We start from the raw sequence: 18,664 nt of genomic DNA on the forward strand, positions 1-18,664 counted from the left end.
TCTTGAGATGCAGATTGTACAGGGTGATTTTTTGGCTGGTGCCTTTTTGGCAACACTGCTTTTGACAGATCACGCGTGACTCCGCTCTTGTGCCATTACCAAACTTGTTCAGTTTGGTCTATAATTTAATCATGACTGAATTTACACAGTTAATCATTTATCAGATTGTTCTTAAAGTTAAATTGTGCGATGAGCATTATTCTTCTAATCATCGAAAACCAATTTTCCCAGTACTCACCTCTCTTCGATCGTAGTAGGCAGCGGTGTTCGATTCCTCAGCGCACTGATGTACTGTTGGCGACCGGCGGCCGTTAGCATACTGGTGCCGCCTCCTCCTCCTCCTCCGCCACCACCCTCCGAGAGGTAACCATTTTCCATAGAGTCCGAATAGCGGGCGGGTATTTTCCGTAACGCGTCACCATCGCTGCAGTAGCCTTGGCCTCCTAGATCCTCACAGTATTCGGACATGAAATGATGCCCGCGGGTGCCACGCGTCGGTAGCGTCACGTGACTGTTGTAGCCGCGTAGCAACGGCCGCATCGGGACGACGGTGATTTGTTTTTCCTCCTGCTCGTAGATGGTGCCATTCGGTTGCGGGGCAGTGTTCAGGATTTTACTCGGAACGGTGTTGAATTTGTTGTTATTGGCATTGTTCAAATTGACATCGTTGAATAGGAAGGAAGGCGACGATTTTTGTGGCGAGTGAAGGCTTGACATTTGTTCGGAACCACTTTCGGAGCCACTGGGCCTATAGACGACACTACTTGACTCACTGGAATTCGAGTGTTGACCGATGGACGCTCCTTGTGTTGAGTTGGAGTGCATGCTGTCACTCATACAGCTCGGTATTTGGTTCTGATGTGGATGTTGTTTGTGGAGAGGACTTCCGAGGACATTATTATTCCCACTAACACTAATCGCGTTGACCACCGTTGTCATTCGTTCACTGTTATTGTTTGATATGTTATTTTGATGCGTAGGTGGATGTTGATGATGTTGCGGTGAAACTAATCCATTCTGAAGTCCTCCGAACCCGGACAGTGCCCGGTCCAACTTGGCTAAGTCGTCTTTCGGTTTGAAGTCCTGTTGGAGCTGTTGCGGTGTTGGTTTACTAGTTCCTTTCACAGCGGCCATCGGTTTCGGAATCCCAGTGCCTACTGACGGTGGAGCCACCACCGTTTTCGGTTGTTGTGTCTGCTGTTGCTGCTGCTGCTGCTGAAGTAAACTAGTTTTACTTTCGGATTTTACTTCAAGTTTTCTGCTGCCCGACAACGACAAACTTCCCACAGAGGCAGGTTTCAGTTTGGATTCTGTCTTCGGATTGCTGCTGCTGCTGCCACTGCTGGTGGACGTCGTCATGGCCGTCGGAATTTTGTGCGCTTTCGGTGTGATCGGAATGTGCGTCTCGACGAGCTGATCCTTGGCCTTCCCCTTATCGGTCAGCTTCCCTGAAACCTTCGATCCAGCATCCTTCGAGCTGGACTTGGATGAGATGAGTTTCGATGATTTCGATGACGATGATGACAGTTTGGCACCACTGTTGGCAGTGTCCGTTTTCTTGATCCCTGATTCCTTGCTCTTTCCCACCGGGCCCTCGTTCAGACTGAGACTGGAATCGCTCCGTTCGCTTCGGGCCGAGGAAAATCCACTACTTGAGCTCGTACGCTTCGATATGGTTGATTTGGCAGTCTTATCCTGTTTATCCTTACTGTTGAACAGTTTCAGTTTCTCCAGCATCGATTGCTTCTGCTGGGTTCCTCCACCGCTGCTACCGTTCGGTGCCGGTGTGGGCAGATTGGAAACGTTTCCATTCGGAATAAGGACCACGGCGTTCAGATTGTTGTTGTTTAGATTGTTATTGTTGTGGTTGCCGTTGGCCGTCTGGGTCAAATACGGGCTGGCCGGGATCTTGCAGGTGGACTGTGGAAGGCGCAGACTGAAATGGCAAAAAAAGAGACAAAACAGAAACGGTTATCATCTGGAATGGAAGTGAAGCCGTAATGCATCGTATGTAATTGAAATATATACAGGTGATTTATTGGTCTGCCGTTATTTTTGTTTGTGTGTGGTCTGTGAACACTTGTTCGAAGGAATGGTTGCCAGTGGAAAAACGGCAAATCCTACAAAAAAGTGCTGGACAAGTGATTTTCACAAAATTAGTCAAATTTTCGAATAAAAATACTGAGAAAATCCATATTGAATCCTACACTGAATAAAATGGCATTAAAGATAGAAAATCGATTAAAACCAAAAACAGCAGGCATAAAACCTCCTCATCTTTTGCATCAACAGTCAATCAACATCAACAGTACAATCTTCCAAAAGACCCATTTTGATTGTATTTTATTCAATATTATTAATACTAATTATACTAAAATTAAATTAATACTGATTAAACTGAAACTAACTAAATCTAATTAGACAGCAATCTTTCAAGCAAGTTTTTTAATAACATTACGTGATAGATGGAAGTCAAAAGTACTGAAACAGTGATTGAACACGCGACACATGCTAGCAAAGGGTTCGTTGAATCCGTAATTACGACGATGAATAACTAATTGTAACAGTTGCAAGCGCTCAGAGCAATCGATTCGTGACGGAAGAAGATCTGCTACCAAAACTGCCTTGCAAACATCGCGGAGGACAGATAATAAATCGAGGTCAATCAGTTTACATCCGGCTTGGTAACTCGGAAGGCTCAATGGGTTTCTCCGTAGAAAACGACGAGGTGCGCAACGGTCAAATTTGCGATAGGTTGCTTCAAACAGTGTTTATCTTCAAAGTCTTTAGTAACGCATAAAATGAAACCTAACTGCTTGGAGGCTTTGGAGATAATAAATTCAATATGCTCCTTAAAGTTAAACTTAGAATCAGTGAGGACACCCAGATCATTTATCGACGATCTGCGCACGAGAATAGTTTGAGAAATATTATAGTCAAACTTGACTGAAGACTGTTTATGACGAAAAGCAATGACGTAACATTTAGAGGCATTTAAAACAATTGTTCCTGTAAGAACTCTGAATCGGTTGTTGATTTCTTAATATGAAAGAGTTCGAAGCCATCAGCAAAAGATAATTTGATGCACTTGATCGAAAAATTCGAATCGTTGAGAAAAGGTAAAAATATAAACGGTCCAAGATGATTTCTCTGACGAACTCCAGAGGAAACGTCTCCTATTTTCACTGTCATGTCGCGGTCAGATAAATAAGATTGAAGCCAATTCAAAATTGAACCGCTGAAGTCTAGATCAATTTTGGAAAACAAAAGTATGCAAAGTGGCTTGTCCAGAAAGTTTCATCCAAATCGGAGAGAGTGTTACCAACTGCGAATATGATCCGGCGCGAAATTCGTCAAGGGTGTATGTTTTCCCAACAAGGCAAAAGTATGAAACTGTAAGACTTTTCCTTTGAACCTATGAGTTTGTGAAAATTGATTTGGCCAGTTTTTAATCACCACTCCAATTCTTCCGAAACCGGATTCGAATTCGAAATAGCCGAACTTGGTTCGTTTTCCAGCAACAAATATGACCTCCAAATTGGAACAGTTTTGATGGTAGTTAAACCCAAACTTACCGTCTTATGCTCTATTTCGATTAAACCAATTAAACGAAATCTAACAAACGAAACGAACCACATGATGTTGAATACACTTTGTAGCTATCAATGGAAATGCTAATAGTGAAAAATCATTAGAATATCATATAATGTGAAAATGAGAATTTAGCTCAGTGTACTTCGTATATTGATGTATTACATTACCAATATTACATTTAATGGAATTTAATGGTATTTCGAATTAGGTCTCTCATACATAACAGATCGGCTGAAAAGTTCGTATCGTTTCTATGAGAGGGCGCCACTAGAATTAAATCCATACCATTTTCAGTTAGTACCAACCTTCAAAAGATACGTGTATAAATTTGACAGCTGTCTGATTATTAGTTTGTGAATTATTGCATTTTGAGTGAAGCTACTTTTGTTATTGTGAAAAAAATGGAAAAAAAGGAATTTCGTGTGTTGATGAAACACTACTTTTTGATGAAAAAAAGTGCCACCGATACAAAAAAATGGCTTGATGAGTGTTATCCAGACTCTGCACCGGGCGAAGGAACAATTCGTAAGTGGTTTGCAAAATTTCGTACTGGTCATATGAGCACCGAAGACGATGAACGCAGTGGACGTCCAAAAGAGGCTATTACCGATGAAAACGTGAAAAAAATCCACAAAATGATTTTCAATGACCGTAAAGTGAAGTTGATCGAGATAGCTGACACCCTAAAGATATCAAAGGAACGTGTTGGACATATTATTCACGAATATTTGGATATGAGAAAGCTTTATGCAAAATAGGTGCCGCGTGAGCTCACAATCGATCAAAAACAACAACGAATTGATGATTCTGAGCAGTGTTTGGAGCTGTTATATCGAAATAAAACCGATTTTTTTTCGTCGATATATAACAATGGACGAAACATGGCTCCATCACTTCACTCCGGAGTCCAATCGACAGTCAGCTGAGTGGACTACACGCGATGAACCGAACCTAAAGCGTGGAAAGACTCAACAATCGGCCGGTAAGGTTATGGCGTCTGTATTTTGGGATTCGCATGGTATAATTTTCATGGACTACCTTGAAAAGGGAAAAACCATCAACAGTGACTATTATATAGCGTTTTTAGAGCGTTTGAAGGACGAAATTTCAAAAAAACGGCCTCATTTGAAGAAGAAAAAAGTTTTGTTTCATCAAGACAATGCACCGTGTCACAAGTCGATGAAAACCATGCTGAAATTGAACGAATTGGGCTTCGAATTGCTCCCTCATCCACCGTATTCTCCAGATTTGGCCCCCAGTGACTTTTTCCTGTTCTCAGACCTCAAGAGAATGCTTGCTGGTAAAAAATTTAGAAGCAATGAAGAGGTAATCACTGAAACTGAGGCCTATTTCGAGGCAAGGGACAAATCGTACTACAAAAATGGTATCGAAAAGTTGGAAGATCGCTATAATCGCTGTATCGCCTCTGATGGCAATTATGTTGAAAAATAAAAACGAATTTTGGCAAAAAAATGTGTGTTTCTATTAAACGATACGAACTTTTCAGCCGAACTGTTATGGTATGCCTAATCTACTGCTTCTTTGTATAAAAACACTGGCAACACGGTTTGCGGTTGATACACGCTTGCAAAGTGCTATCTTTGAAATTGTAAATTAAAAGTGTTTTATCGTAAAAGTCATTTAATATTTCCCTGCGGGTTTATTTCTCAATGCAGTTTCTCTTGAAATTTGTACTAGTGAGTACCGATTAGTGGTTTTATATACGAAAAAATCATCATTTAACAAAGTCGGTGTTGAACAGTCATTCGCACCGCACGCGTATAGCTCTTGGCTCCTGGAAATTTTTTCTGGCTACCTAGAGTTTCATTGATTCAAGGCTTCAGTGTTTTTCAAGGCTACCTGAATCACTAACAGTCTTTTTAAAGACTAACAATTAGTTAGCCTTTCTCAAGGCTATACAAAGAGTGATATTCTAATACAATCAGACTAAGAAGTTTTTCAAGACTAAGAAATTAATCAGCTTTTTTAAAGGCTACCATTCAGAGAACTATTCTTCAAACTAATCAGTCTTTATTAAGACTACCACAAAATCTGTCTTTATCAAGACTTTTCCAAACTAGGACTCTAATCGAACACTAATTTAGCCTAGTTCATTTAATTTTAAATTTCATTCATTTCAAAAATGCCTGCGTCCAACCGGAAAGGCAACAAGCCTAAGGATAAAATTAATTCAATACGGAAAAAATCACAATCCGTTATTCAACATTTTGCTACTCTTATAGAATCTGAATGTAAAAATTGACGAGATTCTTCCTGAATCCGATTGTAGCGACATAGAAGAAAATTCTTCAAAAATTCCCAAAATGGACGCTTGTCGTTCTGGGAAGAAACAACAATCTATGCCACCAGTGACGGTGATGATTTCCGACTTCAAAGCATTCCGTACTGAGCTTTCTACTTTTCTCCCGGAAGTAAAAGTCTCATTTCAAATCGGACGAAGAGGAGAATGTCGAGTCTTGGTTGATGGATTGGAAGATTACGAACGTCTTATCCGATATTTGTCCGAGAAACTTCATAAATTTTATTCATATGATATAAAATCAGACAGACCCTGCAAGGCTGTCTTGAAAAGCTTATCAAATGATCAGAGTACTGATGAAATTAAAAATGAATCAAAAGAATTGCTTGGTTTTGCCCCTTCCCAAGTAATACTTATGAAAAAAAGAGCGATTGGTACTTCTAAACCACGCTCTGGAATTTCCCATGAACTTTACCTAATACACTTCAATCGAAGTGATGTAAACAAATTGAAAACTTTAGAAAAAGTACGTTTCATTTCCCACATTAAAATTCATTGGGAACATTATAAACGGCATAATCGTATTGCAAACTTAACGCAATGTCGTCGTTGCCAAGGCTTCGGTCATGGAACCAAAAATTGTCATATAGATATACGGTGCTTGAATTGTGCTAAATCGCATTCGAAAGACGTTTGTACAATGAATGAAACCACTGATAAATTTTCATGTTCAAATTGCGATGAAAATCATAAATCCAATTATTTGAAATGTCATGTCAGGGAAAAAATTTTAAACGCTCGTTCGCTTAGACAAAAAGTCAAATCAACGACCTTAAATTTACAGAACATAGCTGAAAATCAAAAAACCGTCACAAATGCCACGCCTAATTCTTCTAAGGCACTTATTTCTTCGAATTTAAAACATAAAACAGGTACGCCTTCCAATTTGTCTTCTAACGAAAACAATTTATTGACAGGTAGATCGACCTCGTCATCATCTTCTTCTAATGACAGTTACGCTTTGGTAACAGGTAGACAACTATCTCTTGATTCAAAATTATTTAACTGATCGTACTCTTCAGGTTAGCTATCAGAATTGTAAATCGGAATTGCTACCCGTACGAGCAGGTGTTCCGCAGGGTTCGGGCGTAGCTCCAATCTTGTATAATATTTTCACTGCTGATCTTCCATCTCTACCCGGTGGTTGTCAGAAATCACTATTCTGTGACGACACAAGTCTGTTAGCCACAGGTAGAAATCTAAGAGTGATCTGCAGTCGCCTACAAAGAAGTTTAAATATTTTCAGTGATTATCTGTCAAAATGGAAAATTAAACCAAATGCAGCAAAAACACAATTAATTATCTTTCCTCATAAACCAAGAGCTTCTTTTCTTAAACCAAACGGTAATCACATTCTCAAATTGAATGGCTTGGAATTGACATGGTCTGATCAAGCTAAATACTTAGGTTTAACGTACGACAAAAAACTCACTTTCACATTGAAGAAATCCAGGCAAAGTGTAATAAATATATTAAATGTTGATATCCTCTTATGAACAGAAATTTTAAGATCTGTCTAAAAAACAAATTATTAATTTATAAAGAAATTTTCAGACCAGCCTTGCTTCATGCAGTACCAATTTGGTCAAGTTGTTGTTCCACCAGGAAGAAAACGCTTCAAAGGATTCAGAATAAAATTCTGAAAATGATTCTGAAGCGTCCTCCCTGGTTTAGTACAAATGAGTTACACAGACTCACAAATATAGAACCATTAGACGTAATGTTACATAATATTATAAGCAAATTCCGACAAAAATCGATGCAATCTTCAATAGAATCGATTCGCTCTCTGTATAAGTTAGTAAGTTAATATATAAGTTCCTGTTCTCCATTACACAATACAACTAGGTTTAGAATTTTCCCCACACAAAATCTCAGAATTGCGGAAGCAAATGGTGTATTCATGGCAATAACCAAATCATGTATTCAATAGGGCTGAAATGTCACCACTTGTTGCTGAACACCCAATTTAAATCTTAATAATTTAATTTTAACTCATATTCCAATAAATAGTTATTTCAAAAAATATATGTATTTCGTTATTCGAATGGCTTATTATTAATAAAAAACTATAAATTTAGTGCATGTCAGTTTTGAGTCGGTTCGGTCTTTAAAACCATGCAAAATACAGTTCGCTATACTGAAGACTTATCATAGTATGATTAAAATTCCGGAAAAATTCGATGCAGCAAATACAGACTTGAAACAATTTTATTGACTCACAATTCTTTGTAAACTTACTGTACTTCTTGATTGTGCGACAGACGTTACAACAATACCTTTCCAGCATCATTCACGCAAAGGAGCAAAATACAAACGCGGCGGTAGTCGTAAATTCAAATTATGAACCCCATTGGGACCGGGCCGTTTAATCAGTACCTGCGAGGAACCGAGTTCCATCGAAACCCTCGGCTCGGTTGCTGCTAGAATAAATAAACAGCATGCATACCGATTTCGCCCGGCTGCTGTACGGATTCTGGCCTCCCAGAGCCCGACCACGGTTTAATCGAGACAACTCCACCGAGCAATCCCACAACCAATATAAAAAAAACAAACGCCTGCTAGGATCTCAAACCACGAATGACAGCAAATTGCGAGTGGAAAAAAGGAGCCAACAACCAGACCACGGTTGCCTAGTTTATCTCTCAGAAGCAATGAAAACTCGAAGTGTTCGCTCGGTACTGTTTCCCGATTACAAAAGTGGAGCAGAATGGTACCGGAATACGTTTTCGGTTTTCGATGTTCTAGATAAATCGTATTCAACGACGAAGTAGTTCACATAATATATCTAGTACGAAGATACTGCTTCAAGCCGTTACTTCCCACAGCTCGGGACAGACAGAGTAGCAGACCGAGTAGCAGAAAATGTTTCATCGACGCTTGTGTGCTTACCTGCTGCCGCCTTTCGGGATCTGTGTGATTATCGCCGTCCCATTATGCTGCGGACTCCCAGGGCAGCTGTTGCCATCGTGGGGGGTGTTTCCGCTTCCACCGCTCAGTCCACCACCGGAGCCAATACTGCCGCCACCGCCAACACCACCAACAAGCGTATGTTTCTGCAGTCCCGGATGGAGTCCTGTTCGAAGACAAAAGTAAAAGAGAAAGCAATGAAGTAAAAACGTTAGATTCCGAAATGTGCCGTAAAATGGATGACGAAGGGGAAGTTTTGATAATTTTTTCGGTTGTTGTTAAACAAGCTAACGGTGTTCGAAGGGAAGTTTGTACCAATTATGGAGAAACATATGAGAGTATGAATAAAGGATGAGAAATTAAACTTCCATGATAGGTCTGGGGATTGGTTTTGGGCTGTTGCCGGTTGGAATTCGTGGTGGGATGTTTCATAAATAATAAGTTGGATGTTGGTTCCGAGTTGAAAAACTGTGCTTAAATTTCTATGCATCGTTCAGTTAGTGATGCTTTTAATTACGATCCAAATGGAATCTGTACATAAAACCGTACACTTGGATATTAAACCAGAAAAAATAGAACTGCTTCTTCAAATATTTAAGTATTACAAGTTCAAACAGAAAATTGACTGTTTAAGTAACATTTCCTTGGAGAAGAATTCAGTTCTAAAGAACCTTCTGATTTGTGGAGCTGTTATGTCTGGGACTCTTGTTTTTAGATTTGAAAGTTATTATTCACAAACTATACCTATTCACCGAGCTATTTTCTCACTAACGAGGACTTAGAAAAAAAAAACAAAAAAACATAGGAGTAGCAAATATGAAGTATAAGTAAATGAAATATTTTAACAAGTAATGAGACTTGGAAACCATAGATGGAATAGAAGCTCTAATGTAAAAGTACAACACAACAAACAAGGACTTTTTGAAAATTCATGTAGGCTCTGAATAATGAAACAAAGAACCAATCAATAAATTTAAAAAAAGAGTTAGAATCAGGGAAGGCAGATATTAAAAAGTACAAACATACAAACAAATAAACTGATTTAAAAAACATGCGAGGATATAAAAACGAAAACGAAGAAATTGAGTATGAGAAAACAAACTGAAATAAAAAATTGAGAAAACTAAATAAAAATAGATTTTAGTTAATATTAACTCATACTTTATGAGTAGTTCAACAACGTGAGCTAGATGAAAGATTAGAATACAAGAATTTAATTGTAAAATACAAAATGTGGAGAATTCATAGAATGAAACAGTTAGAAAAACACTGATGAAGTGAAACGAAATACGAAACAATACAAATAAAAGAGAAGTTTTCGTAGAATAATTAGGTTTAAGAGATAACAAACTGGATAAAAAAAACATACAAAATAAGACGAAACTATAAATGAAATTAAAATTTTGTTTAAAATTCTATTTTATATCGAATTCTCTAAAATCTTTCTTTAAACAAATATATGAAACCTCATAGTTAACATAATGCCTGAACATAGAAAATAAAGAGAGTATATTAAAACATAAAATATTCAGCTAAATTAGAAAACTTGAAAATTAATAATGGAGAAACTTTAACGGTCAAAAATAAGCATTGGACATGGAAAATTTAGTAACTTCTCTAATGTTCGCGGCTATGAAAAGTGCTAATGAAATAATATATCACAAAAATGTTAAGCATATATCAATAAGTAGAAATATCTAAACGAATGAACTAAATGGAAAAAAATGTGAGAGAAAAGAAACGATAATACAGGAATTGAATGTGAGAAATCAAACCGGAAAAATAACGAATAAAGAACGTCGATAAGAAAAAGTAAGTAAAAGGGGAAAGTAGGTAAGGAAAAAAATTAAGTAAAGAAGAAAAGTAATTAGGGAAAATTAGTCGGTAAACAAAGTAAGCAAAGATGGAAAGTAGGTGAAATTTTAAGTAAGTAATGGAGAGAAGTTAGTAAAACAGCAAAGTTAGCAAGTAAGGATAACAAAAGTAAATAATTAAATGGGGAAAGTAAGCAAGTATTGAAAACAAGTTAGTGAGTAGAGTAAATATTCAAGGAGAATGCATATATAAGTAAAGTTAGTAAAGAAGAAAAGTAAATAAAAAATAATGAAAGAAAGAAAATAAAGAACGAAAATAAGTAGAAAAGGGAACTAAGCAACGAAAAATAGTAACTAATAAAGGAAAATAAGTACAAATTGAAAGTAAGTAGAATAGGAAAATAAGTAAAGGAAAGTGAGTAGAAAAGGAACATAGGTAATTCTCGCCTTTTGAAAACATTCATGTAAATAAGTAAGAAGAATATAGCATGTATAAACGGAAAGTAAATACAACATAAAAGTAATGTGAAATAAGTAAAGATATAAAATAAATAAATAAAGAAAGTAAGAAAAGAAGGAAAGTAAGGAATATAAAGGAAAATAAGCAAAGAAGAAAAGTATAAGAAGAATGAAAATGTGCTAAAATAATAAGTAAGAAAATAGGTAAGCAAAGTTAAAAATTGAAGGAAGTAAGTAAATAAGGAAAGTAAGTACGTGAAGGAAAAGAATAAGTAAGGAGAGTAAATAAGTAAGGGAAGTAAGCAAAACAGGATACTTACTTTCCTGTTTTACTTACTTCCCTTACTTATTTACTCTCCTTACTTATTTACTTACTTCCTTCAATTTTTAACTTTGCTTACCTATTTTCTCACTTATTATCTTCGCACATTTTCATTCGTCACATACTTTTCTTCCTTGCTTAGAAGAAGGAAAACAAGTAAAGAAGAAAAGTAAGCAAAAGGGGAAAGTATAAAAAGCCGAAATGCGAGTGAAGAAGAAAGTATGTAAGAAAAGTGAGTAAGTAAAGAAAGCATATGGTGAGAGTAAGTAAGGACAATAATATAGTAAAGAAAGTAAGTACAGATGGAGCGTAGGTGAAAATTCAACGTCAGTAAAGAAGGAATGTAGGAAAACAAGAAGTAAGCAAGTAAGAATAACAAGAAAGTAAATAATTAAATGAGAAAAGTAAGCAAGTATTGAAAGTAAGTATGTAGTGTAAATATTAAAAGATAACGCATATATAAGGAAATATAGAAAAAGAAGGAAAGTAAACTAAGTGAAATAAATAAAGAAGGGGAGTAAATGCAGAAAGAAAGTAAGTAAGGAAAGAAGTGAACTAAGTAAAGAAGAATAGTAACTGTAATTAAGAAACATAGGTACAAATTGAAAGCAAATAGAAATGGAAAATAAGTAACGGAAGAAAGTGATTGAAGAAAGAAAGTAAGTAAAAACGGAAAATAAGCAACGAAAAAGTAAGTAAAGGAGTAAAGTGAATAAGCAAAGAATGTATATGACGGAAGTAAGTAAGGAAATTGAGTAAGTAAGGAAAGTATATAAAGAAGGAAACTTGGTAAAAATGGTAAGTAAGTAAAGAAAGAATATGCAAAGAAAAGGAAAGTAAGTAAAGAAGAGAGGTAAGCGAGTTATGATAACAAGAAAGTAGATAAGTAAACTAAGAAAGTAAACATCTATTGTAAATAAGTGAGTGAATAGAATGAATAATTAAGAAGAATACGTGAACAAGGAATGTAGGTAAAGAAGGAAAGTGAGTAAAGCAGAAACGTAAGTAAAAATTGTAAGCAATGAAGTAAGTTAGTGAAAAAGGCAAAAAAGTGAAGAAGAAGTATAAGTAGAAAAGGGAACAAAATAAAGAATAATAGTAAGTGGTAAAGCAAAATATGTACAAATTAAAAGCAAGTAAAAAAACTGAAACATGTAAAGGAAGAAAGTGAGTAAAGATGGAAAGCAAATAAAGAAGGAAAATAAGCAAAGAAGAAAAGTAATTAAAGAAGTAAAGTAAGGTGAGTAAGAAAAGTGAGTAAGGTAAGTGAGTAAGCAAAGAATGTATACGACAGAAGTAAGTAGGTAAGGAAAATAAGTTAGTAGAGAAAGTAAGTAGAGCAAGAAAGTAAGTGAAAATTATAAGGATGTAATTAAAAAAAGAAAGTAAACTTAAAACCACATACACTGATGATGAATGAATAAAGCTTTCGAAATACGTATCTGTGATGTAACGTTTATTATATATATTCAAAGTATGTTGTATTGAATTGAATGGTATTAAAATATTATTCTAGTGAAAGGAAAATTAGTAAAGGAGAGAAGCAAGCGAGTTAGGACCAGAGTTACCATAATCACAGATTTTTCTGATAAAAACCATAGATTTTTTTGCCTATTTTGCCAAACAGATTCTGTGTCACAAAACACCGATTTTATCAAAATTCACAAATTTCTACAAATTTTTATGAATATTTCATGAAAATGGCAGATGTTTTGATCGAAAATATACAACACAGATGCCACACAGATTTTAAAATGGCAACTCTGGTTAGGACAATGAAAAAGTAAATAAGTAAATTAGGAAGGTAAGAAAGTATTGAAAAGAAGTAAGTAAAATAAATAATTAAGAAGAATGCATATTCTTGTTTATGCATTCTTCTTAATTATTTATTGTACTTACTTACTTTTTTTCAAAAAATTTTTATTGTCATTATTTACTTATAAGTAAATAAACGAAGCAAGTGAAGAAAGAAAGTAAAAAAAACAAAACTGAGTAAAAAAGGAGAGTATGTAAGGATAGTATGTAAATAAGGGAAAGGAAGTAAGTTAACAAATTAAGCAAGTAAAGATTACTTAGATAGTAAGCAAGAGAACTAAGCAAGTAAAGAAAATAGTACCGAAGAAAGTCACTAAGCAGAGCAAGTAAGTAAGTAAGTAGGTAAGTAAGTAAGTAAGTAAGTAAGTAAGTAAGTAAGTAAGTAAGTAAGTAAGTAAGTAAGTAAGTAAGTAAGTAAGTAAGTAAGTAAGTAAGTAAGTAAGTAAGTAAGTAAGTAAGTAAGTAAGTAAGTGAGTAAGTAAGTTAGTAAGAAAGTAAGTAAGTAAGTAAGTAAGTAAGTAAGTAAGTAAGTAAGTAAGTAAGTAAGTAAGTAAGTAAGTAAGTTAGCAAATAAGTAAGTAAGTTAGTTAGTATGTAAGTAAGTAAGTAAGTAAGTAAGTAAGTAAGTAAGTAAGTAAGTAAGTAAGTAAGTAAGTAAGTAAGTAAGTAGGTAAGTAAGTAAGTAAGTAAGTAAGTAAGTAAGTAAGTAAGTAAGTAAGTAAGTAAGTAAGTAAGTAAGTAAGTAAGTAAGTAAGTAAGTAAGTAAGTAAGTAAGTAAGTAAGTAGATAAGTAAGTAAGTAATAGGTAAGTAAGTAAGTAAGCAAGTAAGTAAGTAAGTAAGTAAGTAAGGGAAGTATGTCAGTAAAACTAGTAAAGTAGTAAGCATGGAAAGCAGGTAGATAAGGAAAGTAAGTATGAAAAGTAAGTAATTAAGGAAATCATGCAAGCAAGGAAAGTAAATAAGTAGAGAAAATAAGTAAGTGAGGAAAGTGAGCAAATAAGAGAAAAGTTGGTAAGCATTGCACATAAGTAAAAGGAAGTAAGTAAAATAAATAGTGAATAAACTGTCTTTTTACGAAATTTAGTTATTGAAAAGCTAGTAAAAATGAAAGAGATTAGCAAATAATCGAATATGCCTAAAATTATCGGAGTAAGTTTCCGAAAAAGCGTCAAACTGTGAAAAACTTCCTGGTGTTTTTAAATTGAACTGTAATTCTTCATACCAGCATTTCCATAATCATATTTCTTGGTTTCAAGCAGTAATTAGTAATTTCAACCCACTTTGTTTTCAATCAACTTCGAAAAGCAATAAAAATTCATTTGTAATTAATTTGCTGGTCGAAGTTCTTCTTCTGGGTTCTGTATTTTGTTGATCAGAGCAATAATTAAACTTTTCGAAAGCAATGTTATGGCACACCGCTCACTCGTTCCCTCCAGAACGTCACCCTCACCCTGTGCCGGAGAGGGGGAGTGAACTAAATCAAAAAGTTTAATATCGAACCGGTATAAAACTGAACTCACCCGTCTGCTGGTTCGGGGTCGGTGGCAGCGGTCGCACTTTATCCGGTGGACATCGCCGGGTGACCATGACGGTCGCCGGCTGCGGAATGGCCGAACCTCCATTGACCCCTGGTTTGGCGTAGGGCACCGGCAGTTGTCTGTAACAAAGCAGAAGAGAAGAAGCATATGGTTATCGATATTATAATGACATTAATATATGTAATTTTCGACCCTTTTGACCAGTCAGTCGGAGGACAGGCAGCTACTTTACATCCAATGCCCGGATTCTCCGCATCTCGGGGCCATCAATTTGAAAGTCACAACAAAAGGCGTTCAATATCACGGAATGAATCAGTCTTAAAATTAATGGAAATGGATTTCCGTGCCTACGGGAGTTCTTTCTCTCTCTATCTTTCTATCTCTACCTCTTTCCCGGAGAATAATCGTCAGAGAAGACTACGTCGGTGCCTTCTGCCACGGCATCGGTCGTGTCTTTTGTCACATTCAAAACTATGTTAATTCAAACACGCTTAGTACGACCCTTGGCAAACGCAAGTCGGCAGAGTTTTCATCGCATCGCACCGGAGTGGAATCGCGACGTGGGAGGAGTGAACCGGCAGCGAACCATCGGAGCGCGTTCGGAATAGGTCATCACATTTACATAATCTCATTTGGAGAAATGTTTAATTTCCTTCTGGCAGCTCTCGCCGACCTTAGCAGTTTTCACGACGAGCTCTCGTCGTCAGCTCAGCTCAGGGCCTTCAGCAGAAGCGACAACGGCGCCGATGCACTTTCAGTACCGTTACCGACCGCGCGATGAACTAAACACAAATAGTTTTGCTTCGTATAATGAATAGTTAAAATGCAATATGTGGCGGCCACGAAGCAATTCAATGCAACAAGGGGAGGAAAGAGAAAACGCGGTGTCAGCTGGCCACGGGGTGAAGAAGACTGTGGAGTTCCAGTGCATTCGGATTGTTGCGTGGTTTGCATTTAGTTCAGGACAAAAAAAAAACGGTGCTCGGCTGCATCACTAATCGAAGACCAGGGTTTTTCCCGACAACTAACCGGTCTGTGGTCGCTTATCGGAAAATGTGTTTGTGGCATTTAGTTAGTGCATGGATTAGATTCGCTTCACTTTGAGTTTATGGGACTTTATTTAATTAGCCAGTAGAAAAGTTAATAGCAAGATTGCAACATGATAAAAAAGCTGTGACTCTCTTTGGCAATTCAGTGTTCAATGTAATATTTTAGTGCTGTTAATTCGGTGCTCATTTTTGAAACTTTTGACGTAGGACTACGTCTTTCACTACTATGCTCACCTGGGTGCATTTTTAAAATTTCACGAAATTACTCTAGATTTGATTTCTTAGTAACTGTTTCCCTGTTTGAGTATTTTCTCTAATTCTTCCACGAAACGAATCGAAAAAGATACAAGATTGTTGTTAATACCACGTTTATTACGAAAACATTGTTGAAATAGTGAAAAAATAGATTCAAACACGAAACAATAAAATTAGTAGGGTCTATGATAATCCATTAACATCTTGTGCGCAGGCTGCCATCTACGCCAAAACAGTGGAACTACACTCGGAATTATTCAACTGGTGCTTCAGTCAATGGCGAATATGAGGTTACGTTCCTCAAGCCTAAACGCAGAAAAAAACAACAACTGAGTGTGAGTTTCACTTCAAACAAAAGTGATTGCGTCATCCAGCTACTGGTCGTTCGCAGTGGAGAAAAAGAAAACGAAAAGTGAACAACGATGGGGAACATTACACAAAATCAGCCTTTCTAATGGCTCTAAATGCTGCTTCTTTGCAAATTGAAGGTAAAAATCATCAGTTTAGGTCAAATCTGGAATAATTTGATTAGTTATGTACACTTTTCGCTGTGCGAAATTTGCACCAAACGAACGTTAGCTATCATTTTGCTGCATCGCATTCGAGAAAAATATTCCGAACAGTATTTAATAACGTCGAGAATTCTACAATTTGGTTCTTCTGAATGCCATAAATGAAACCCGGACCGAATTTTGATAGTTTCTATCACTGTAATATTGAGATAAATGAAATATAGAAGCGATTGCGTCAGAATCCAGCTGCTGGTCGTTCGCATTCGAGAAAAATACACCGAAATATCATATTTCGAGCGACGCAGAAAAATCCATTAATCGGTCATTGTAAGTATTTTCCAAACGACGATTACAATTATTCTTCTTTGAAATATGCAAATCGTAAATAAAAATAATCCTTTCAGAAAAAAATCTAATGAAACAATCATTATAGAAAATCGTTCGTAGAGCGCATTAAACAAATAAAATCAACATTCGGTTTCTTTGAGTTCAAGAAAATTGCACCGAGCAGTGTTTAATATGGGAGAAAATACCACAATATGGTACCTTTAGAAACTAGAAATTAATCCTAAATAACATTATGACATAAGCATGAACTTAGCGAGGCACATCTCGCCGATGATAACGCAAATAGGTGAATAATTTGTTGCTAATTTGTTGCTAATTCGTTACGGTAATTTTAAATTTGTTGCCCAATTTGATTTTTTTTTTTGAGTACTTCGCTAAGTTCATATGGAGTGTGAATAATTTGTTGCTAATTCGTTACAGTAATTTTAAATTTGTTTCTTAGTTTTTTTTTAATTATTTTTGTGAGTATTTCACTAAGTTCATATAAAGTTCATTAGCGACAAATTATTCACTGGGCTTTGATTTGTTTTGAGGCATATTTGGAATGGGGGCAGCGCTAACTTCATATGAACTTAGCGAAGTACTCAAAAAAATAAAATCAAATTGAGCAACAAATTCAAAATTACCGTAACGAATTAGCAACAAATTAACGACAAATTATTCACTGGGCTTTGATTTGTTTTGAGGCATATTTAGAAAGGGGTCTTTGCAAACTTCATATGAACTTAGCGAATACTTAAAAAAAAATAAAAACAAATCGAGCAACAAATTCAAAATTACCGTAACTATTTAGCAACAAATTAGCGACAAATTATTCACTGGGCTTTGATTTGTTTTGAGGCATATTTAGAAAGGGGTCTTTGCAAACTTCACATGAACTTAGCGAATACTTAAACAAAATAAAAACAAATCGAGCAACAAATTCAAAATTACCGTAACTATTTAGCAACAAATTAGCGACAAATTATTCACTGGGCTTTGATTTGTTTTGAGGCATATTTGGAATGGGGGCTTTCATAACTTCATATGAACTTAGCGAATACCTAAAAAAAAATAAAAACAAATCGAGCAACAAATTCAAAATTACCGTAACTATTTAGCAACAAATTAGCGACAAATTATTCACTGGGCTTTGATTTGTTTTGAGGCATATTTGAAATGGGGGCATCGCTAACTTCATATGAACTAAACGAAGTACTCAAAAAAATAAAAACAAATTGAGCAACAAATTCAAAATCACCGTAACTAATTAGCAACAAATTAGCAACAAATTATTCACCTATTTGCGTTATCATCAGCGAGAAGTGCCTCGCTAAGTTCATGCTCATCATTATGACAGTTTCATATCGGAAATCTTTCATGAAGCAACATTCCAAATGCTTTAGTTTTGAAAACCTAATATGAGTGGAACTCAGAGCAGTTATTTTGAAGATATAAAAGAAATGTAGCCAATGGTTCAGTTTTATCTTTGTAAAAGATTGATGAAAGCTTGAACATGTCTCAATACATGCAGTCAAAGTACAACGCGGAACGGACAAAGAAGAAGCACGATAACGAAAGTTCGCATAATTCGTCGAGGCCAGGTTTTTGATTCTCCATACTTAGTTGAGTCTGTGTATGCGGAGCTAAAATTAAAGGATATTCTACTGTTTCTCACCCAATGTGGTAAAGAGCTATAGTCTGGAGGGGTTCATCGTTTATCCTGGAGTGAATGAATCCTTTCTGT

At 36.0% G+C, this 18,664-nt stretch overlaps 1 protein-coding gene across 5 annotated transcripts in view; it reads right to left on the reverse strand.

Moving 5' to 3' along the window:
- Positions 1–18,664, reverse strand: part of LOC131431705 (protein sickie-like) — a 477,836-nt gene that overhangs the window by 212,474 nt on the left and 246,698 nt on the right. For all 5 annotated transcript variants that reach the window (XM_058597568.1, XM_058597567.1, XM_058597565.1 and 2 more), the window contains 3 exons: positions 14,757–14,893; positions 8,807–8,990; positions 239–1,936 (listed from right to left, as the gene is read on the reverse strand). In XM_058597568.1, the coding sequence (XP_058453551.1) occupies positions 239–1,936; positions 8,807–8,990; positions 14,757–14,893 (2,019 nt within the window). The remainder of the gene's footprint in view (positions 1–238; positions 1,937–8,806; positions 8,991–14,756; positions 14,894–18,664) is intronic.

The sequence above is a fragment of the Malaya genurostris genome, chromosome 2 (assembly GCF_030247185.1).
Source record: "Malaya genurostris strain Urasoe2022 chromosome 2, Malgen_1.1, whole genome shotgun sequence".
Taxonomy (NCBI): domain Eukaryota; kingdom Metazoa; phylum Arthropoda; class Insecta; order Diptera; family Culicidae; genus Malaya; species Malaya genurostris.